The sequence below is a fragment of the Erinaceus europaeus genome, chromosome 2 (assembly GCF_950295315.1).
Source record: "Erinaceus europaeus chromosome 2, mEriEur2.1, whole genome shotgun sequence".
In the NCBI taxonomy this organism is placed as follows: domain Eukaryota; kingdom Metazoa; phylum Chordata; class Mammalia; order Eulipotyphla; family Erinaceidae; genus Erinaceus; species Erinaceus europaeus.
Window position 1 is genome coordinate 186,065,108 of NC_080163.1, and position 23,415 is coordinate 186,088,522.

A 23,415-nucleotide genomic window follows, 5' to 3' on the forward strand; every position below is an offset into this window, starting at 1 on the left:
GAGAGTGGGGAGCTGGGAGGCCACAGCCGGTGGAGGCAAGGCGGGTGCAAGTCTTGTGGGGAGAGAGGGAGGGAGGGAGGGAGGGAGGTGCCAGCATTTGAGCCCTGAGGCCTGGCTGGCCCCTGGGCGCAGGCCCAGCTCCAGCCCTCAGGGATGGAGCTCGTGGACCCCGACATCTTTAACAGGGACCCTCGGGACCACTATGACCTGCTGCAGCGGCTGGGTGGAGGCACCTATGGGGAAGTCTTCAAGGTGAGGAACTCCCTCTTTCTCTCACACCCTCTAATCAGTGATCTTGGGGGGGGAGCAAGAAGAGTCAGGGGGAATTGGAAAGGAGGTCCCAATTCTTTGACTTCTTGATTTGGGTTCAGGGATGCTGTGTGGGGCTCAGTCCAATGGAGACCACCTGATTCCCAACTTCCCCTTTATAAGGCTCGAGACAAGGTGACCGGAGACCTGGTGGCACTGAAGATGGTGAAGATGGAACCTGGTGAGGGAGGGACCCAGGAGTACCTTCCCCACATCTGCAGGCCTCCCAGGGGATGGGGGTGGAGGACACTGGAAGAGCCTTCCCCAGAGGGCTGTCCCTGCATCGGCCTTTTCTTGTTCTGTCCTCCCCTCCACACCCCACAGATGATGATGTTTCCACACTTCAGAAGGAAATTCTCATCTTGAAAACTTGCCGGCATGCCAACATCGTGGCCTACCACGGGAGTTATCTCTGGTGAAGAGCCCAAACCTGCCCCCTGAACCCAGCCCAGTACCCTGACTCAGAATCCCCCAGCCTGACCTTCAACCCGGCACCCCTATTTATAACTGAAGCACCTCTATCTTGGTCCCCACTCTGAAGCCCCAGACCACCACCCCCAATCTAATCCCCATTAGACTGAGAACCCCATAACCTAATCCCCAATCCAGAGCACTCACTTTGAACCTAGGGTTCCCATCACTGATCCCTTCTGGGTACCAGAAACCTGGAATGTCTCTTAAAACAAATCTTTTGTTCTGAGGGAGCTAGCACAGTGGTAACACGCGGGATTTGCATATGAGAGGTCCCAGGTTTAATCCCCGGCTGAACCTGACACCCTGTACCCCTCTTTTCCTAAGAAACTGTGAGATCTCAACCCAGTCTCCTGGCTTAGCATGGGACAGCAAAGGGTGGCCTCCACTAGAAGCCCAAAGACCCAAAAGTTCAAGTCCAGTTGACTCTAGAGATACATTTCCTCTCTGAGGCTCCACTTCCCCATCTTTAAAATGGCAGTGGGGCCGGCTCACTCTGGCGAGTAAGGGGAGCTGGAGAGATGACAGATAGAAGGATGTCACAGTGAAGTCCCTAATGAAATTGGGATGAGCCAGTGAGCCTGGACCCTCCCACTACATCTATTCCTGTTGTTGTTGCCACTCCTCAACTGTGACAGGCTGCAGAAGTTCTGGATCTGCATGGAATTCTGTGGGGCTGGTTCTCTCCAGGACATCTACCAAGGTGAGAAGAAGGGGGTCCAAGCACCCCATCTACACTCTCTTCCCCCAAAGCCCATCTCTTTATCTCTCTATATATGTCCACTGGGACAATCTTTCTGGTCCACAATGCACATGGGAAGTCTCTCCTCATGGGTCTGGTCTGGAGGATGTGGAGATACAGTTGTGAGCGAGAGCATACTGGGCCCTGTTTTTCCAGGAACCCGGCAGTTCAACCTCAGTCTCTCTGCATCTCATATCCCTTCTACTTTCCCCTCACCCCTATATCTTCCTGTGGGTCTGCATTTCTCGACAAAGTGAGAGATAGAGACAGAGAGAGAGATCATGTGTTTAAATATTTTTGTATTTTGACTCATAGTAAAAATCCACCTTTTAAATTTTCTTTTTTGTTTTGTTTGTTTTTCTTTGCTTTTAATTTTGTTAGGACAGAGAGAAATTGAGAGGGGAAGAGGAGACAAAGAGGGAGAGAGAGAAAGAAAGACACCACAGCACTGCTTCACAGATCATGAAACTCCCCCGCTCCCCACCCACCACAGCTGGGCTTGAACCTGGGTCCTTGCACATAGTAGCATATACAGTCAACCAGGTGCACCACTGCCTGATCCCGTAAACTTATTTTTACTTGTTTTATGAGTTAATTAATTTCCAGATCTCTCTCACAGCCTTCTGGTTAATTCTTTTTATTATTATCTATTACTTTTCATGAGAAGCATGAGACAGAGAGAGACAGAGACAAAAGCACTCCTCAACTGTGACTTATGGTAGTGCCAGGGATCGAACCTGGGGCTTTGGAGCCTCCAGCATAAAAGCCTGTGCTATCTCCCTGGATCCAGTCTGGCCCTGTTCTTTACTCTCAGGGAGGTTTTCTTTTTTTTTTTTATTAAAGTGGTTTTTTAAAAAATATTTATTTATTCCCTTTTGTTGCCCTTGTTGGTTTATTGTTGTAGTTATTATTATTGTTATTGGTGTTGGATAGGACAGAGAGAAATGGAGAAAGGAGGGAAAGACAGAGAGGGGGAGATAAAGATAGACACTTGCAGATCTGTTTCACTGCCTGCAAAGCAACTCCCCTTCAGGTGGGGAGCCGGGGGCTGGAACCGGGGTCCTTACACGGGTCCTTGCGCTTTGTGTCACCTGTGCTTAACCCGCTGTGCTACCACCCAGCCCCCTCTCAGGGAGTTTATGGGTAAGGATGGGATGGGCCTCTCTGCTCACTGCTTGATGTCTGATCCCAACCTCTGTCTTCAGCCATCTCCTGATCTGCTCCAGCCTAACATCTGGCAGGTCAGAATAGGAAGGACTTCACTAAGAAGTCCTCAGAGGGAAACTGAGGCCCACAGGCAGGAAGCATCTCACTAAAGCAGGCCATCGGACCTGGCCTCACCCTCTGTCAGTTGGCTCTCTCTGCTCTTTTCCTCCTACCTCTGTGTCTTTTTCTCATTCTGCATCTTCCTACTCCTTGGTCTTTGATCATCTCTCTCTCTCAGTTCCTGTTCTTGTCTCTGTCTTCCTGCCTCTGTCTCTGTGCCTTTCCATCTGCCTATCACAGCTGCCTTCTAGTAGGCCCTAAAAGCTTTCCCCCTGCAGGTGGGGACCAGGGGCTTGAACCTGGGTCCTTGTGCACTATAGTGTGTGCACTTAACCAGGTGCACCACCACCTGGCCCCTCCTTTTATTTCTTCCTTTTTTTTTTAAACTAAGATTCTATTCATTTATTAATGAGATAGATAGGATAAGAGAGAGAAAGAACTAGTACATGTGTTCTGCTACATGTGCTGCCAAGAACTGAACCTGGGACCTCATGCTTGAGAGTCCAATGTCTGTGCCATCTCCCAGACCGTCTCCTTTTCTTTCTTTATTCCTTCTTTCATTGTTGTTGCTATTGTTTGCTTTGCTTTTTTTTGTTTGTTTGTTTTTCAAATTTTTAAATATATTTTTTAATGTACTTACTTATTTTGGATAGAGACAAAGAGAAATTGAGAGAGAAGGGGGAGGTGGGAATGGGAGAGAGAGAGAGAGAGAGAGAGAGAGAGACCGACCTGCAGCACTGCTTCACCACACATGAAACTTCTCCCCTGCAGATGGGGATCCAGGGCTTGAACCCAGGTCCTTCTGCCATTTGTTCTGGGCTTGTTTGTTTTGTTTTGCCATCACTGGGGTTTCACCACTTTGGGATGACTTTTTCAGATAGACACAGAGACAAATAGGCAGAGAGACTGAAGGAGACAGCACCGAAGCTTCTTTCAATGCAGCGGGGTCTGGGCTTGAAGCCAGGTCATGTTCACAGCAAAGCAGTGCACTATTCAAGTGACCTATTTTTCCGGTACTATTATATTTTTCACGTGAGATGGGGAGAGAAGCCCGAGCACCACAATTCAGCACTGGGAATTGAACCTCAGGTCTACCAGTTAAACTCTCTCCCCAGCTTCTGGCTTTCTCTTCTTTCCCCTTTCTCTCCCCCCCCCCTCTTTTTGGTTGCAGAAAGTGAGAATTCTCTTTTTTACAATATTTTTATTATTTATTATTGGATATAGAGATACATGGAGAGGTAAGGGGAGATAGAGACGGAGAGAGAAAGAAACACCTGCTTTACCACTTGTGAAGATTTCCCCCTGCAGGTGGGGACCAGGAGCTTGAATGTCCCTCTTACTTTCTCCCCCCATCTCCCTCTCTCTCTCTTTTCTTCTTTCCAAGTTTTTCTGCTCCTTGGGCTGGCCTGGGAGGCCACAGTGGGTAAAGCACTGGCCTGTAAAGCACGAGGCTCTGAGTTCAATCCCTGGCATCGCATGTGCTTTGGCTTTTCTTTCTCTCTCTTTTTTTGTTTTTTTTTTCTAGAGCACTGCTCAGCTCTGGTCTATGGTGGTGCGGGGGATTGAACCTGGGACTTTGGAGCCTCAGGCATGAGAGTCTCTCTGTATAACCATTATGTTATCTACCCCCACCCTCTAGTCTCTCATAGGTAAATAAAAATATTTTAAATATGGTGTATTTGTTCCCTTTTTATTAGTATTTTAATGAGAGAGATACAGAAAAAAATAAATAACACTGCTCAGCTCTGGCTTATGCTAGGGCTGGGGGATGGACCTGGGACCTCAGCACCTCAAGCATGAAAGGCTTTTGCTTTCACCACTATACTGTCTCCCCATCCCTATTTGTTCACTTTAGACAAGTCTAGCGCACCCCCACCTTCCCAGAGGCATTTTATTTTCCTTCCTACTATTAATTAGTATCTCATGTACTTCTTTATCTTCTATTTTACTTTATCTTGCTTCCTGTCAGTCGCCTCCTTCCCCCAGCCCCAACCCACACCCCCAGCATGTTCTCTCCTAGAAGGCAGAGATATCCCTTCTGTCCCCAGTGCTGACCTCAGAACCTGGCCCCCTGGAGGCTAGCCAGGCCTGAACTCGCCTACGGTCCCACCTCCGCCTCCCCCTCCCACAGTTCCCCTCTGCCCAGATAGCAGCTGAGCTCAGTGGGTGTGGGCGGGGGCCAGGGCTTCCCAGGCCACTTCTCCACCCAACTGCTGGGTGACCTTTGCAGTGACTGGCACCTTGTCTGAACTCCAGATTGGCTATGTCTGCCGGGAAGTGCTCCAGGTGAGGGGGTTCTGGGGTACCTGGGGTGGGGGCAAGACCCTGCTCCAGCTTCCCTGCCACTCATCCCACCTCCCCACCCCATCCCCAAAGGGACTGGCCTATCTGCACTTACAGAAGAAGATACACCGGGACATCAAGGTGGGCTCAGGGGGGTATTGAGCCTTGGGGTGCCTGAGGGGCCTACGGAGCAGAGGCTGTGTCCCTCCTCAGGGAGGGAAGGGCTCAGATGGCCTCTGATCTCTCCCCCACCCCTGTGTTCCCAGGGAGCCAACATCCTCATCAACGATGCTGGGGAGGTCAGATTGGGTGAGTGTGGCGGCTGGTGTTGCAAGTGGAGAAGTGGGGTTTAGCTAAACACCCCAAGGGGCAGGGACCCCCCCCCCCCCAAAGGTCACTGTGTTTTTCTCTCTCTGTTTCCAGCTGACTTTGGCATCTCGGCCCAGATTGGGGCCACGCTGGCTCGACGCCTCTCCTTCATCGGGACACCCTACTGGTAAGGGGTGCTGGTGGGTGGCCTGTGGTGGAGTGGCTTTTCCCCCTTCTCTCACAGGTGGTCTCCTTTCTGGCCTCTGCCTCCCTCTGTCTCGCCCTCCTGAGCATTCTGTCGTTGTGTCTGCTCTCTGGTTCTTACTTGTGCTTCCCATTGTCTCAGTCTCTCTGTGCCCCTCTGCCCTGTGTCAGCATCTGTCCTCATCAACCCAGAACTCTGTCTTTCCAGATCTCTCTCTTTTTTCTATTTATTGCTGGGGATGGAACCCAGTGCCTCATATATACAAAGCACATACTCTATCACTGACTGATGTTCCTGGCTTATCTTTCTTTTTTATTTTATTTTCTATTTTATTTTTTATTTTATATTATTTCTTTTTATTTTATTTGTTTGAGAGAGAGAGAGAGAAAGAGGAGAGCCAAGGCACATGGCATGCTGAAAATTGAACTCAGGCCCTCATGCTTTAGAGTCCAACACTACCAGCTACATGATCTCCCTGGAAACTATCTCTTTATTTCTTTTTTTTTTTTAATTTTTTAAAAATATATATTTTTTATTTTTAGTGAAAGAGGGATACAGAGAGAAAGATACACAGAGAGAGCTACCAGAGCACTGCTCAGCTCTGGCTTATAGTGGTACTGGGGACTGAACCTGGGACTTTGGAGCCTCAGGCTTGAAAGTCTTTTGCATAACCATTATGCTGTCTCCCCAGCCCCTTTCTTTTTTCTTAATGTTTTTTCTTTCTCTTTTTTTAAAAAAAGATTTTCCTCCTCTCTCCTTTCTTTTTAATTAATTAATTAATTAATTAATTTATTTATTTATTTTCCCTTTTGTTGCCCTTGTTTTTCATTGCTGTTGTAGTTATTATTGTTGTTGTTGTTGATGTGGTCATTGTTAGACAGGACAGAGAAATGGAGAGAGGAGGGGAAGACAGAGACGGGGAGAGAAAGACAGACACCTGCAGACCTGCTTCACTGCTTGTGAAGCGACTCCCCTGCAGGTGGGGAGCCGGGGGCTCGAACAGGGATCCTTATGCTGGTCCTTGCGCTTTGTGCCACATGCACTTAATCGGCTGCGCTACAGCCCGACTCCCTTTCTTTCTTTTTTTATATTATCTTTAAAAAAAAATTATTTATTTATTCCCTTTTGTTTCCCTTACTGTTTTTTATTGTCATTGTAGTTATTATTGTTGTTGTTATTGATTTTGTCATTGTTAGATAGGACAGCGAGAAATGGAGAGAGGAGGGGAAGACAGAGAGGGGGAGAGAAAGACAAATGCAGACCTGTTTCATCACCTGTGAAGTGACTCTCCTGCAGGTGGGGAACGGGGGCTTGAACTGGGATCCTTATGCCTGTCCTTTGCGCTTAACCCGTTGCGCTACCACCCGACTCCCATATTACCTTTATTTATTAGATAAAGACAGCCAGAAATCGAGATGGAAGGGGGTAGCGGGGGGGGGGGAGACAAAGAGACACCTGCAACACTGCTTTACCACTCGCAAAGCTTTCCCTCTGCAGGTGGGGACTGGAGGCTCAAACCTGTGTCTTTGCACACGGTAATATGTGCACTCAACCAAGTGAGCCACCACCCAACCCAGCCATCTCTTTCTATTTCTTTCTTTTTATTTGCCTCTCCTTCCTTTCCCCCCACCCCCTAAACAAAATACTGCACAGCTCTGGCTTGTGGTGGTATCAGGGTGCCTCAGACATAAATGTCTGTTTGCATAACCATTATGCTACCACTCCTGCCTTCTTTCTTTTTAAAGTAAGGTTTGTCTGTGCTTTATCCACTGAGCCACCTCTCCAACTTGTCTATATCTTCTCTCTCTGCCTCTGTTTGTGGTGCAGCGTGTGTGTGTGTGTGTGTGTGTGTGTGTGTGTGTGTGAGATTATTCTTGAATCCCCACCTTTTTAAGACTCCTTTATGTCCAGGAAGTGGCACAATGGGCAAAGCATTGGACTCTCTAGCATGAGGTCCTGAGTTCAGTTTTCAGCATGGTATGTGTCCTGACTTTTTAAAAAATACATGTTTATTTATTTATTATTGGATAGAGAACAGAGAGGAATTGCAAGGGAAGGGGAAAACAGGGAGGGACAGAGACAGAGAGACACCTGCAGACCTGCGTCATCACTCATGAAGCTTTCCCCCTGTAGGTGGGGACCAGGGGCTTGAACCTGGGTCCTTGCGCACTGTAATGTGAGTGCTTAACCAGGTGCGCCACTTCCTGGCCCCAAGTGCGCTGGCTCTTAACATGTGCTAGAGTGATGCTCTGGTTCTCTTTCTCCTACTCCTCTTTCTTTCATGTACGAATAAATAAATCTTATTTATTAAAGAGATGCAGAGTAGCACTCTGGCATAGGCAATGTCCAGGATCGGGGATTGAACTGGGGATCCCATGCTTGCAAGTTTGGCAATTTGTGTGCGTGCACTTTCTCTCTCTCTCTCTCTCCCTGTCTTCCCCCCTTTTTGTCTCTGTCTCTATGTTCATCTCTGTGTCTCCCAGTCTTGTGTTTCTTTCTGCACCTGGCTCTCTAGGCCCCAGCGTCCTTCTCTCCCTCTTTGTCTATCTCCTGCCTCTGCTCCTCACACCACAGGGTCTCTCTACCCTCCCCATATGCACCTCTCCCCATTCTCTGAGCTTTCTGCCCCACAGGATGGCTCCAGAAGTGGCAGCTGTGGCCCTGAAGGGGGGCTACAATGAGCTGTGTGACATCTGGTCCCTGGGCATCACAGCCATTGAACTAGCGGAACTGCAGCCACCCCTCTTTGACGTGCACCCCCTCAGGTGGGCAGCATTTGGGGCCAGCTGGGACTCAACTCTTTACCCCCTGCCTCACATCATAACCTTCTATAGGAAGCCCCCAAGGGTGTCCTCAGCCCTGAAAGCCTTTTCAACAGACTCCACACCAGGAACCCCCCCAACACAGGGACCCAAACTTGAGCTTCCCTCTGCACATACTGTGGCTCTGCTTCCCCCTCCAAAAACACATACTTTGTTGCTGTTATTAAGTTAAAGCCTCATGCCTATGTGGGAGGGGAGAGAGAGACAGGGAGACAGAGAGACAGAGACAGATACCTGCAGCCCTGCTTCACCACTCATGAAGCGTCTCTCCCTGAAGTGGAGGCTGGGACTTGAACCGTGGTCCTTGCCCGTGGTAATGTGTGTTCAACCAGTTGCACTGCCACACAGTCCCATTTCACTGCCCCTTGACCACTTTTTCATACAGAAAGAGAATGATAGAAAGAGGGAGAGACACTTGGGCTTCCTCTGGTGCCAGGGCTCCTCCCATGGGGTACCAAGACTGGATCCTGAGCCATGCACATGGCAAGGCAGGTACCCTGCCCAGTGAGCTATCTCTGTGGTCCACTGTGGTACTATAATATGATAAGTAGCTCCCCCTGAAAGTGACACCCCTGTGCGCTGCACGGCCTATGCCTTGTTGCCACCTGCCTCTCAGTTTGCTCTCTGCTGGCCTCAAGGATATTGGGGATCCCCTACCCCAAGCCATGAGGTCTGACTCTCATTAGGAATCTTAACCCTTTCTTCTCTCCTTATTCTTCTAGAGTTCTCTTCCTCATGACCAAGAGTGGCTACCAGCCTCCCCGGCTAAAGGAGAAAAGCAAATGGTAGGACAGGGAGGCCAGAGGGCACAAGGCCTGGGCAGGGCTCTGGGCCCCTAGTTTCACAGCGTGGCTTCTTACTCCCAGGTCGGCTGCCTTCCACAACTTTGTCAAGGTCACCCTCACCAAGAGCCCCAAGAAACGACCCAGCGCCACCAAGATGCTCAGTGTAACTCTCCCTTCCCCAAGAAACCCTCCCCAAATACTCACCCTCCTGCCCTCAGAACTCCCCAAGGCCTCCTTGGAGTGTTTGGTACCCTGAGACCCACATGGCTCTTTCAAAGTCCCCAGCCCCCCTGGGTCCCCCAGTTCCCTCTAAGACCCTCCATCTAGTGTTCAGACCTTTGTCCAAGGAACCCTGAGTTGTTAACACTTAAATCGCCCAGCATCTCAAGAATCATTCCTAAGTGTAATCTGAAATCCAGGGGAGCCCCAGTCCACTTTAAGACAGGAAGAGGACGAGTGGTGGCTCACCCTGTTACCATGTGCAAGCACGCTGGTTCAAGCCCCCTGTCCCCATCTGCAGTGGGAAGCTTTATGAGTGGTGAAGCAGTGCTGCAGGTGTCTGTCTTTCTCTCTCCCTATCTTTCCCTCCCCTCTCAATTTTTCTCTGTCCTATCAAATAAAAATAAAGAGAGAAATGGCCACAGAGAGCAGTAGATTCATTAGGCAGGCACCAAATCTGGTTCACTGTGGCACTATAATATATAAAATACACCACAGGGGCCAGGTAGTGATGCATGTGGTTAAGTGCAACACATTACAGTGTACAAGGACCCAGATTCAAGCCCCTGGTCCCCACCTGCAGGGGGAAAGCCTCACAAGTGGTGAAGCAGAGCTGCAGGTATCTCTGTCTCTCTCCCTCTCTATCTCCCCATCCCCTCTCAATTTTTCTCTCACTATCCAATCAATCAATCAATCAATCAATCCATAAAAATAAAGTACACCTCAGGAATTCTCTAAGCCCCTGGGGAACCCCTAAATTCTTTTAAATTTATTATGATTATTTTACTGCCACCAGGGTTATCACTGGGACACAGTGCCTACATGATAAAGCCACCATTCCCAGTGGTCAGTTTCACCACCACCACCACCCCCTACTTTTCCTTTTTATTTGATAGGACAGAGAGAAATTGAGAGAGGAGCAGAAGCTTCTCCCCTGCAGGTGGGGACTAGGCCAGGGGGAGGGGCCTTGAACTGAGGTCCTTGTGCAGGATAATGTGCACTCTACCAGGTACACCACTGCCTGGACTCTCTAAATTCTTTTATTTTTTAATTTTTTTTCTTTTTAAATTGATTTATTTATTGGATAGAGACAGTCAGAAATTGAGAGGGAAGGGAGGGATGGAGAGGGTGAGAGACAGAGAGACATCTGCAGCACTGCTTTACCACTTGTGAAGCTTTCCCCCTGCAGGTGGGGACTGGGGGCTCGAACCTGGGTCCTTGCGCACTGTAATGTGTGCTCAGCCAGGTGCGCCACCACCTGATCCCTATTTTTTTAATTTTAAAAATTTTATTTATTGCATGTGAGAAAGAGACTCCAGAGCGCCACTCTGGTACATGTAGTGCCAGGGATTGAACCGGGCACCTCAGGCATGAAAGTACACTACTACTTGAGCCATTCCCCCAGCTGCCCTAAATTCTCCAGATTTCCTCAGTGTCCTCAGTACCCCCTGGGTTTTAGTTCCCTGCTTCCTCCCCCGGTTGGCCCCTGTCCCCATCAGATTCCCTGAGACTGTTTCCCAGCCCTACCTGGCACCCTCCCCCACAACGTCCCCACCTCTGTGAGCTGACATCTTCCTCTCCTCCAGCATCAAATGGTGTCCCAGCCTGGGCTGAACAGAGGCCTGATCCTAGATCTTCTTGACAAACTGAGAAATCCTGGGAAGGGGACCCCCATCAGTGAGATTGAAGATGAGGAGCCCGAGGTGAGGGCCCTGGGCGTCAAGGCTCCCCGTCTTCATTTTGCTTCTTCCCCTGCCTGGAAGGTCTTCCTGCCACCCCTGAGAGGAAGGAGGATGGGGGGTTTGGCGGATGGCTGGGGGGCTGAGGCGCAGGTGGGCCTGACACCCTGCCGCTCTGCCCAGCATCCCCCGGCCATCCCTCGGAGGATCAGATCCACCCACCGAGCCAGCTCCCTGGGGATCCCTGATGCAGACTGCTATCGTGAGTAGAGCCCCCTGATATTTGGGGACACCCAGTCCTGTAACAGATCCAAGATGCCCCTTCGTGGTACCCCCCCAGCACACCAGAGACCCCATCACCCTCTCACCTGCAGACAGCTCCCACAAGTCTCCCCATCATCACTCTGCCTCCACCCTGAGAAACCCCAGAAATCATCGCCATCAGAACCCCAGACCCAAACCCCCACCCCCAAATAAGAAAGAAGCCTGTAAACCAAAATCCCTTCCCTGAAGGGATAGCTCCAGCCCTAAGACCCCAAGACCCTCACTTGTAATTTGTTTTTAGAAAAGATTTGTTGGGGGTGGGTGGGAGATAGTTCAGCTTGGAGGGTGCCTGCTCAGCCATGCACTTAACTCAGGTTTGTACCTGGCCCCCACCATACCGGGGAAGCTTCGATGCTGTGGTGTCTTTCTCTCCCTCTATCTTTCTGTCCGTCCTCCTCCTCCTCCTCTTACTTCTCCTCCTCTAGGTTAGCAGCCTGGGAAGTGATTCAGTGGATAAAGTATTTATCTCTCAAGCATAATGTCCTGAGTTCAATCCCCGGTATCACATGTACCAGAGTGATGCTCTGGGTCTCCCTCCAACTCTGTGTACCTATTTATTTTAGTGAAATAAAATAAATCTTTAAAAATATTTAACTTTTTTAAATACATATATTTGCCTCCAGGGTTATTGCTGGGGCTCAGTGCCGGCACCATGAATCAATCCACTGCTCCTGGAGGCCATTTTTCCCCCCTTTTGTGGCCCTTGTTGTTGTAGCCTTGTTGTAGTTATTATTGTTGATGATGTCGTTCATTGTTGGGTAGGACAGAGAGAAATGGAGAGAGGGGGGAAGACAGAGAGGGGGAGAGAAAGATAAACACCTGCAGATCTGCTTCACCGCCTGTGAAGCGACTCCCCTGTAGGTGGGGAGCCGGGGGCTCGAACCGGGATCCTAACACCGGTCCTTGTGCTTTGCGCCACCTGCGCTTAACCCACTGCACTACCGTCTGACCCCCTTAAATTTTAAAAAATATTTTTATCTGGGGGTCGGGTGGTAGCGCAGTGGGTTAAGCTCACGTGGCGCAAAGCACAAGGACTGGTATAAGGATTCTGGTTCGAGCCCTGGCTCCCCACCTACAGGGGTCTGCAGGTGTCTATCTTACTTTCCCTTCTCTGTCTTCCCCTCCTCTCTCCATTTCTCTCCGTCCTATCCAACAACAACAACATCAATGGCAACAATAACAACAAGAGCAACAAAAAAGAAAAAAAATGGCCTCCAGGAGCAGTGGAGTTGTGGTGCAGGCACCAAGCCCCAGGAAATAAACCTGGAGGCAAAAACAAAAAAAATTTTAAATATTTTTATCTATTCAGGCCAGAGACAGAGATAAGAGAGAGTTAAAGGAGAGACAGAGAGACACCTGTAGCATTGTTTCATCACTCATGAAGCTTCCTTTCTGTAGGTGGGGAGTAGGCACCTGAATTTTTTGTGCACTGTAATGTGTGCAGACAGGTGTGCCACCACCAGCCCCCAAATATTTTAAATCTTTATTTTCATTTATTTATTAATGAGAGAGAAAAAAGAGAGTGGTGGAGAAAGAACCAAAGCATCACTCTGGCACATGTGGTGTCAGGGACTGAACTGGGTGGGGACTTGATGCTGGTAATACATGCTTATATATAGATCATCCTCCGGGATATACATTTATTTTATTATCTTTATTTATTTGATAGAGATAACCAGACATTGGGAGGGAACAGAGATAGAGAGGAAGAGAGACAGAAAGACACTTGTAGCTCTGCTTCACCACTAGCAAAGCTTTCCCCAGGCAGGTGGGTTACTGAAGGCTGGAACCTGGGTCCCTGCACATTGTAACGTGCACTTGAACAGCTGTGCCACCACTCAGCCCCACTATTCATTTTTTTTAAATTAAATTATTTGTCATCCCTGGTGTTTCACCACTGCAGGCCAACTTTTTCAGATAAATAGAGATAGGGATGGAAACACCAAATCTTCCTCAAGTGCTATGGGGAGCCAGCCAGGCTTGAACCTTGATCATGGCCATATCAAAGCAAGATAACTTTCTAGCCCTTATTTATTTTAGTGAAATTGGAGGGTTGGGTGGGAAGTGTAACCAGAGCACTGCTCAGCACTGGCTTATGGTGGTTCTGGGAATTGAACCTGGGACCTCCAGCCTCAGGCATGGGAGTCCAGTGTGCTACCAATGGTGCTGTCTCCAAGTTCTTCTCTTTCTTTCTGCCTGAAAAAGTCCCAAGCAGTAAAGAAATGACACACACACACACAAAAACTTAAAAAAACAAAAAGATTTGTTTGGTGGACAGGCAAGATAGCTCATCTGGGAGAGCGCCTGCTTTGTCACCACATGACCTAGATTAGAGTCCCCCTGGTACATCTCATCAGAGTACTACAGCCTACAGCCGTGGGGGAAGCTTCTGTGCTATGATATCTCTCTCCCTCCCTTCCTCCCCAGAGAGAGTGGTGACAAAAAAAAAAATGTTTAGTGAAAGAACGAGACCAGAATATCACTCCTGCACATGCAGTACTGGGGATTGAACCCAGGACCTTACTCATGCTAGTCCTGTCCTTTACCACGGCTGTAACCTCCCTAGCCACACCAATTGTACTTTTTATTGTTGTTCAAAGATTTATTTATATGAGAGAGACTAGAATGCTGTCAGTTTTGACTCCTAGTGGTGGGACCCTTGGGCCGCAGGCATGAAAGTCTAGTGTATTACTGTTGTGCTATCTCTCCAACTCCAATTTTCTGCTCTTTCTTTTTTGTTTTTTAAGATTTAAAAAAATATTTATTTATGTATTCCCTTTTGTTGCCCTTGTTGCTTTATTGTTGTAGTTACTATTGTTGCGCTTTGCACCACCTGCGCTTAACCCACTGCACTACCGCCCAGCTCCCATTTTCTGCTCTTTCAAGCCTCAGTCTGTTTCCCCAGTTCACTGTGTGTTCTCCCCCACCCCCTTCCAGGACGGCACATGGAGTTCCGGAAGCTCAGAGGAATGGAGTCCAGAACTCCCGCTGAAACTGTGAGGTGCCATCTTGCCCACCCCAGAATCCCCCACTGCCCCACCAAGCCCCTGCTGACCCTTGGCTGTCCCATAGGTTCACGTCCAGCCCCCTGAGGACCTCCGGAGTAGCAGTCCGAGGTCAGGGGCCCTTCAGTGGGAGGGGAGGGGGCCGGGGTCTGCGGGGCACAGCCTGGGCTCATACCTGCCACTCCCCAGGAGGCCACCACCTGAGTCCGACGATGACGATGACTATGACGACGTGGACATGTGAGAGAGGCTGGTCCCCAGCCCTCATCTCCCCTCCACCCTGACCCCTCTCACTCACACCTCAGCCCCTGCTTTCCTCTGAGTTCTCACTACTGACCCCAGACGGGATCCTCAGGGCAGCCTCTGCTTTCCTTCTTCCTCCCCCTTCTGCCTAGTCCCACCTCCTCCATCCCGTCATCTCAGAGCCTGGCCCCCAGTCCCCTCCCAATTCCAGCCCCACCTACCTTCACACCCTGCTCTGACCTGGGCCCCCACCTTCGAGATGCCCTTTGGTCTGATACACAGCATTTTGGGGAATTGCTGAAATGAGGGAAGGGAATGTTGACAAGTAGGAGAGAGAGAAGAAATGGGGTAAGAGGAGGATGTATGGTGGGGTGGGGGGAGAAGCTACATGAGAACTATGTTAACAAGATATAAAAGGGAGCCAGGTGGTGGTGCACTGGGTTAAGCACATATATGATTAAGCACAAGGACTTCAGCAAGGATCCCGGTTCAAGCCCGCAGCTCTCCACCTGCTAGGCGGATGTTTCACTAGCAGTGAAGCAAGTCTACAGGGGTCTGTCTCTCTTCCTTTCTATCTCCTCCTCTCCTCTCAATTTCTCTCTGTCCTAGCCAATAAAAATGGAAAAAAATGGCGGCTGCCAGGAGCAGTGGATCACAGTGCTGACACCAAGCCCCAGTGATAACCCTGAAGGCAAACAAAAACAAAAAACCAAGATATTCAACATTGGCCAGGAGACAGCTCATCAGAGGAGGGCACACTTTATCATGAGTGAGGACTTGGGTTCAAGCACCTGCCCACCTCATGGGAACACCATGCACTCTCCTGAGTGGTGGGATGGTGCTTGAGTGTCTCTTCTTCTGTGTCTCTCACTTCTTCTCTGGAAACAAAGAAAAGGAACACAAAGGAGCCCTTCAGGAGCAGTGGAAACATATGAGTGTGAAGCCCTAGCGAGGCCCTGACAGCAAAATTAATTAATGCTCATTTTATTATTGTTGTTATTTTACCAGAGTACTGCTCAGCTCTGGTATAAGCTAACGCCAGGGATTGAACCTGGGATGTTGGGCAAGAAAGTCTCTTTGCATAACCACTATGCTATTTTCCTGGCCTTAATTAATTAATTTTTAAAAAGAGGAAAGAAAAAGGATCCTGTGTAATCCTCGACCAGGGCAACTTAAGTGATATTTGAATTAAATCACCCTTTCCTTCCTCTCTCTCTCTCTCTCTCTCTCTCTCTCTCTCTCTCTCTTTCTTTTATTAGAGACAGAGAGTTAAAGAGACCACAGCTCTGAAGCTTTCTTCAGTGCAGTGGTGGCCAGGCTTGAACCTGTTGATAAACATGACAAAGCAGTGTGCTATCCAAGTGAGCAATTTCGCAAGCTCTATCTATATTCTTTCATTTTAATTTCTTTTTAATTGTCACCAGGGTTGTCTCTGGGGCTTGGTGCCTCCATGACAAATCCACTGCTGCTGCCAGCCATATTTTCTTTTTTATTTTACTTGCTAGGGCAGAGAGAAATTGAGAGGGAAGGGGAGATAAGGAGGGGAAAAGAGAGACACCTGCAGACCTGCTTTGCACCTCGTGAAGTTTCCTCCTGTAAGTGGGCTTGAACCCAGCTCTTTATGCATGGCAATGTGTGTGCTCAACTGGGTATGTCACCACCTGGCCCCCATCATTATTTTCTTTAAGATTTATTTTTATTTACTAGTCACTGAGAGAGAGGATGGGAAAAAGAGTGAAAGAACCACAGCAACCCTCTGGCATGTGCTATCTTCTAGAATGTTCTTCTATCTAGCCCTCCCAGGCCTAGAACTTGCTCATGTCCCAGGCCCTAGCTGCTCCCAGATGTTGCCCCAGCCCCAGGCCTGAGCTGCAGCCCTTACCCTCAGCCCATTGGCTTTCATCTTTCTTCACCATCCCACCTGCCAACCACCCTCAGTCTGGCACCTTAACCCTTCTCCTGGCTCTAACCACCCTCTCTCCCAGCATCCAGGCCCAGGTCAGCCTCATGGCCCTCACCCATTGGCCCAAGTGGGAGCAATGGTGCCCTCAGCTGTTACTCATGGGAGGACTCAGATGCATTCCCAACCCTACTAGCAGGGAGTTATTGGTCCTGTTATCTCATGGTTGTTGATCCATCAGTCTAGAGTCACTGCCTTCACCTCCTGCCCCCCCCCCCCGCCACCCCACCTCCCCCCTCCTGCTCACCGCATCTTTGTGTTACAGCCCAGCTCCTGCAGAGGACAAGCCTCCTCCACTGCCCCCCAAGGTAAGGCCCTCAGCCAGGGTCCTTGAATGCTGGGGTACTGGGTGCTTGAAGACTGAAGTCTAGGACACCAGATCTTTTTTTTCTTTATTTTAGATTTATTTTACGGGGCCATAGGGTAGCTCATCAGGTTAAGCACACATGTCACGAAGTGCAAGGATCCAGTTTCAAGCCCCTAATCCTTACCTATAGAGGGGAAGCTTCATGAACAGTGGAGCAGGTCTGCAGGTGTCTCTCTCTCTCCCCCTCTCTGTCTCCCTTTATCAATTTCTGTCAAAAAAAAGTTGAAATGATTTATATTACACATATATATATGCATATACATACACATGTATCACTCACACACACATATGCGGGGGGTGGGGGAGAAGTCAGAGCGCCACTCTGCTGTGATGTTGAGATGAAACCAGGAACCTCAGGCATGCACGTCCGGTGCTCTGCCCGTGTGGCATTTCCCCTACTCCGGGGGAGGGGGACAAGGGGGAGGGGTGACGAGCACATTTGAGTCTGAAAGGGGCATCCCCAAACCCCAAGATGGAAATTCAAAATATTTAGTTTGGTGGACACTGGTCAGAAGCTGGCCCTGGGAACCCCCCTGCTCAAACCCATCCAGCACTGGTCATGTGGTTGCTGGAGTGGGTGGCTGGGGGTGGTGCTTGATACCTGAGAAGTGGCCTGGGCCAGTGGGACACTGTGGAGCAGGTCAGGGCTGAAAGCAGGAGTCAGTTCTGGGCTCACAGGCTGTCCTGTCTCTTTGCCCCTTGGAGCTGCACTCCCTTTTCTTTCCTTCTTCCCTTTCCCCTCTCCTTCCTTTCTTTCTTTTTGCCTTATTTTAAGGAGAGAGATATAGTGAAAAAGACAGAGATACCAGAGGCCTGCTCAGCTCTGGCTGATGGTGGTATGAGGGATTGAACCTGGGACTTCAGAGCCTCAGGCATGAGAGTCTTCTTGCATAACCACGATGCTATCTCCCCCACCCACTCCTTCCTTTTCCACGAAGCCCAAGCTGCGTTCTCCATCAGACGAAGGGCCCATGGGCACTGGGGGTGAAGGGCAGCTGAGCCCAGGGGTGCTGGTCAGGTGTGCCAGTGGCCCTCCTCCCCGAACCCCTAATCGTGGGCCTCCCCAAGCCACCCGAAGCCCCCACCTCACTGCCTATTCAGGTAACAGGGTGAGCTGGGATCGGGGGAGGGCAGCTGGGGGGTGGGCAGGTGTGTGTGTGTGTGTGGTGGAGGAGGACTCTGCAGACTGATTTTCCTGCACCCCATCTCAGAACCCTCACTCTGGAACCCAGCCCTCCAGGAGCCTGACCAGCCCCCATCATTGCCCCCCAAAAAAGAAAAGATGAGAAGAAAGGTGAGGACCAGCTCTGCAGAGGACTCTCAACTTTGGATGGGGCTGGGGGTCCCTGGGGGTGGAGGGTGAATAGTGATAGGTGACATTTGTATTTAGATTTATTATTGTTGTTGTTGTTATTATTTACCAGAGCACTGCTCAGCTCTGGTTTGTGGTGGTAACTGAGATTGAACCTGGGACTTCAGAGCCTCCAGCATGAAAGTCTTTTTTTTTTTTTTTTTTTTTTTTTGCAGAACCACTATACTATCTCTCCTGGCTGCTCCAGAGGATTTATTTACTTATTATTATTTATTATTATTATTTTTTTTCCTCCTCCAGGGTTATTGCTGGGCTCGGTGCCTGCACCATGAATCCACCGCTCCTGGAGGCCATTTTCCCCCCCTTTTGTTGCCCTTGTTGTAGCTTCGTTGTGGTTATTATTATTGCCCTTGTTGACGCAATTCGTTGTTGGATAGGACAGAGAGAAATGGAGAGAGGAGGGGAAGACAGAGAAGGGGAGAGAAAGATAGACACCTGCAGACCTACTTCACCGCCTGTGAAGCGACTCCCCTGCAGGTGGGGAGCCGGGGGCTTGAACCGGGATCCTTACGCCGGTCCCAGCGCTTTGCACCACCTGCGCTTAACCCACTGCGCCACCGCCCGACCCCCTTATTTATTATTATTATTATTTATTTATTTATTACTGGATAGACACAGAGAGGAATTGAGAGAGGAGAAGGAGATAGAGAGGGAAAGAGACAGACAACTGCAGCCCTGCTTCACTACTCATGAAACTTCCCCCCTGCAGGTGCGGGCCAGGGGCTTGAACCGAGATCCTCATGCACTGTAATGTGTGCAATTAACCAGGTGCACCACCACCTGGCCCATTTATTTATTTATTTATAATATATTTTTTAAATGTTTCCCCTTTGTTGCCCTTGCTGTTTATCATCATTGTCGTTGTTATGGTTGTTGTTATTGCTGTCGTTGTTGTTGGATAGGACAGAGAGAAATGGAGAGAGGAGGGGAAGACAGAGAGGGGGAGAGAAAGATAGACACCTGCAGACCTGCTTCACCGCCTGTGAAGCGACTCCCCTGCAGATGGGGAACCGGGATCCTTACTCCGGTCCTTGCACTTTGCGTCATGCACTTAACCCACTGCACCACCGCCGGACTCCCTATTTACTTATTTTTAACAATTCATTCATTAATGGGTGAGGAAGGGGAGAACCAGAACATCACTCTGGTACATGTGATACCAGGGATAGAACTCAAGACTACATGCTTGAGCATCTGATATCTTATCCATTGCACCCCCTCCTGGGTCATTGGCTCAGTCTTAACAAGCACCTTCTTGTCGCCCCCCACCCCCTTACACACATGCCCTCGGATCTGCTGCTCTACCCGCCTCGATCGGCCCAGGGATGTGCCCTTCTCGTAAAATTATTCAACGGCTGCCCCCTCCGGATCCACAGCACGGCTGCCTGGACACACCCGTCCACCAAGGGTGGGCACTCGGGGGTCACAGAGTGTGGGCTGGCTGGGGAGGGTCCTTTATGGCAGGTGTGATGGCAGGGGTGGGGAATGCCTTCATAGGGGTGGGAAGTGGCTGAACTGAGTTAGGGGAAAACCCTACAGTGACAAAAGTGGGACTCAGGAAGCGAAGGTTGGCTGACAGAGATGAATTGGAGAATGAAAACTGGAAAAATTAGACTCTTGGAGTTAGGAGTGTCAGAATATAACAGGGAGATCAAAGTCATATTGGAGAATAATGATATATATTGAGGTAGGGTGACATTTTAAGGATCAGAGCATAGCAGAAAAGGACAGAGTGGGGGCTGAGTGCACAAGGATTGGAGTTTCAGCTTCCTGTTCCCCACCTGCAGGAGGGAAGCTTCACAAGCAGTGAAGCAGGTCTGCAGGTGTCTTTCTCTATCCCTATCAAACCCCCCTCAAGTTCTCTATGAACTATCTAATAAAATAGACAAAGAAAGAAAGATGGGGGGAAAATAGCTTCTCGGAGTGGTGGATTCATACATAGTGACAGCACAGAACTCCAGCGATAACCTTGGTAGCAATATATATATATTTTAAATGCCCGAGTAGGCCTCATGCATGCTTGACTTTATTGATCCTGGGTGGAAGAAAAGAAAGAAGAGGAAAGGAGAGGAGAGGAGAGGAGAGGAGAGGAGAGGAGAGGAGAGGAGAGGGGAGGAGAGGAGAGGGTACAGTAGGGAAAGCAAAGATGGAGAGCAGGGATTGGAGAGAGAAAAACGTCACAGAAACAACTGTAGGGGTATGAAAAGCCACTTTGAGGGCCTCTGGCTTTCAGGATCAATAATGAGACAGGGATCAGAAAAACTGAGAGGCAGAACTGAGAGGGATTTTGGGGGGAGACACCACTAATGTTGGGACCACAATTGAGGAAACAGGTCTGGATTTGTACACGTGGGATGTCAGAGAGAAAGAGAGAGAGATCAGCTCAATGGCCTGGGGGCAGGGTCTGAGACCAGATTTGGGGTAACAGTCTGGAAGCTGCGATAGTGTGTGTGTGTGTGTGTGTGCATATCTGCGTGTAGGTCAGAGTTAGCTATTTGAGGATCAGCACTGGGGGATCCAGGGGGTCCCAAAGGTGAGGCAGGTCCCAGTGTCTCCCTGTCTCTCTCCAGAGCAGCACCTGCTCTTGGGGGCAGAAGAAGGCATTTTCATCTTGAATCGGAATGAGCAGGAGGCCACGCTGGAGATGGTGAGGAACAATACCTGGGGGTGAGAGGGAGGCCAAGGTAGGGGAGGCTGGAGTTAAGAGTCTCTGGGGTCTTAGAGGAATCCCCTCTTTCCCCTCTTTGCAGCTCTTTCCTAGCCGGACTACCTGGGTGTACTCCATCAACAACGTCCTCATGTCTCTCTCAGGTCTGACAGTGGGCTGGGTGGCTGTGATGGGAAGCAGGTTCAAGTCTGCCATCTTTGTTTATTCTCACTGTGGGATTTGGGGCAAGAGATGCCTGTTCCCTGCACCTCAGTTTAACCATCTGTAAAAGGGGGCTCACAACTCTCAAGTCTGTTTTGGGGTCATTTCTAGGAAAAAAAAAGTTAGTCTTTATAGTTCCTTGATGTTTAGGTGACAAAGAAGAACTTATTCTACATGCTCTTAGAGTGAGCAAGTCATAGATGACAACTTGGTGTCCTGGCTTGGTAAACATTTACTGTAAAAGAATTCTAATTTGGGAGTCGGGCTGTAGTGCAGCGGGTTAAGCGCAGGTGGCGCAAAGCACAAGGACCAGCATAAGGATCCCGGTTCGAACCCCGGCTCCCCACCTGCAGGGGAGTCACTTCACAGGCGGTGAAGCAAGTCTGCAGGTGTCTATCTTTCTCTCCTCCTCTCTGTCTTCCCCCCTCTCTCCATTTCTCTCTGTCCTATCCAACAACAACAATAATAACTACAACAATAAAACAACAAGGGCAACAAAAGGGAATAAATAAATAAAATAAATATTTTAAAAAAAAAAGAATTCTAATTTCTGGGAGTAGGGCGGTATCACAGTGGTTTAAGCACAGGTGGCATAAAGCTCAAGGACCAGCGTAAGGATCCCAGTTTGAGCTCCTGGCTCCCCACCTGCAGGGAGAGTCACTCCACAGGTGGTGAAGCAGGTCTTCAGGTGTCTTTCTCTCCCCTCCTGTCTTCCCCTCCTGTCTCCATTTCTCTGTCTTATCCAACAACAACAGCATCAATAGTAACTACAACAATAAAACAACAAGGGCAACAAAAGGGAATAAATAAGTAAATATTGAAAAAAAGAATTCTAATTTCTGGGGAAATGCTAAGCCAAAGTATCAATAGGTTTCTGGTTTAAATTAAATATCATATCTTTATTTATCAAACTTATGGGAAACTTTTTAAAAAAGATTTTATTTATATATTTATGAGAAAGATAGGAGGAGAGAGAAAGAACCAGACATCACTCCTGGCACATGTGCTACCGGGGATCAAACTTGGGAACCTCATGCTTGAAGAGTCCAAGCTTTAGCACTGTGCCACCTCCTGGACCACTAGGGAAGATTTTTTTTTTTAAAGGAAGGTAGGGATTTTTATTTATAATTTTAAAAGATTTATTTTACAGCCTGGGAGGTGGTGCAGTGGATAAGGTATTGGACTTACAAGTGTGGGGCCCTGACTTCAGTCCTGGCATTATTGTCTGGATCATTCTCTCTCTTCTTCTCCCTCTTCCTCTCTCAATGATTTCTTATTGATAAGTATTTTTAAAAGGGCTTGAGAGACAGCATAATGATTCTGTAGAAGACTCTCATGTCTAATTTTTAAATATTTATTTATTTTCCCTTTTGTTGCCCTTGTTTTTTATTGTTATTGTAGTTATTATCGTTGTTGTTATTGATGTCATCATTGTTAGACAGGACAGAGAGAAATGGAGAGGGATGGGGAAGACAGAGAAGGAGAGAGAAAGATAGACACCTGCAGACCTGCTTCACTGCCTGTGAAGCGACTTCCCTGCAGGTAGGGAGCTGGGGGCTCAAACCGGGATCCTTACTCCGGTCCTTGTGCTTTGCGCCACATGTGCTTAACCCGCTGCACTACCGTCTGACTCCCTCATGTCTATTTCTAAGGTCTCAGGTTCAATTCCCAGCACTACGATAAACCAGAGCTGAGCAGTACTCTGTTTTATCCCTGTGTCTCACTAATGTAAGAGAAATAAAATGTTATTTAAAACAATTACTTTATTTCAATCAAAACACTGCTCAGCTCTGGCTTATGGTGGTGCTAGGGCTTGAACCTGGACCTCAGAGCCTCAAGCACAAAACCCTTTTCCATAACACCTATGCTATCTCCCTCAGCCCTTTGTGTCCCCCCTCCACCTTTATTAATTATAAAGAGAGGTAGCAAGAGAACCAGAGCATTACTCTGCTACATGCCATGCAAAGGATCAAACTCAGGATCTCATGCTTGTGAGTCCCACACTTTATCTACCCACTGCATCACTTCAAGGTGTGTTCCTTTTTGAACTTTTAAATGTTTGTAATGTCACCTGCCTGCTTGAGTTTGTCTCTCTTAACCAGAGCAGAACACAATTCCTGCCCTACAGTGAGCATTGAAATCAACATGTTGAGTGGACAATTTGTAGGTGGAATGTGCTTTGAGA

General features: G+C 48.8%; 1 protein-coding gene across 1 annotated transcript in view; it reads left to right on the top strand.

The window, feature by feature from the left end:
- The first annotated feature begins 97 nt into the window (after nt 1-97).
- MAP4K1 (mitogen-activated protein kinase kinase kinase kinase 1) overlaps nt 98-23,415 on the top strand; it is a 37,640-nt gene continuing 14,322 nt past the window's right edge. Inside the window, exons 1-22 of the mRNA XM_007534437.3 lie at nt 98-252; nt 433-490; nt 634-724; nt 1,419-1,483; nt 5,019-5,074; nt 5,165-5,212; nt 5,338-5,380; nt 5,495-5,567; nt 8,219-8,350; nt 9,130-9,192; nt 9,274-9,355; nt 10,998-11,114; nt 11,274-11,352; nt 14,352-14,410; nt 14,487-14,530; nt 14,609-14,659; nt 16,888-16,930; nt 17,928-18,090; nt 18,201-18,283; nt 19,685-19,769; nt 20,932-21,008; nt 21,112-21,172. Of these exons, the coding sequence (XP_007534499.1) occupies nt 154-252; nt 433-490; nt 634-724; nt 1,419-1,483; nt 5,019-5,074; nt 5,165-5,212; nt 5,338-5,380; nt 5,495-5,567; nt 8,219-8,350; nt 9,130-9,192; nt 9,274-9,355; nt 10,998-11,114; nt 11,274-11,352; nt 14,352-14,410; nt 14,487-14,530; nt 14,609-14,659; nt 16,888-16,930; nt 17,928-18,090; nt 18,201-18,283; nt 19,685-19,769; nt 20,932-21,008; nt 21,112-21,172 (1,672 nt within the window). The 5' untranslated portion in view covers nt 98-153. The remainder of the gene's footprint in view (nt 253-432; nt 491-633; nt 725-1,418; nt 1,484-5,018; nt 5,075-5,164; nt 5,213-5,337; nt 5,381-5,494; nt 5,568-8,218; nt 8,351-9,129; nt 9,193-9,273; nt 9,356-10,997; nt 11,115-11,273; nt 11,353-14,351; nt 14,411-14,486; nt 14,531-14,608; nt 14,660-16,887; nt 16,931-17,927; nt 18,091-18,200; nt 18,284-19,684; nt 19,770-20,931; nt 21,009-21,111; nt 21,173-23,415) is intronic.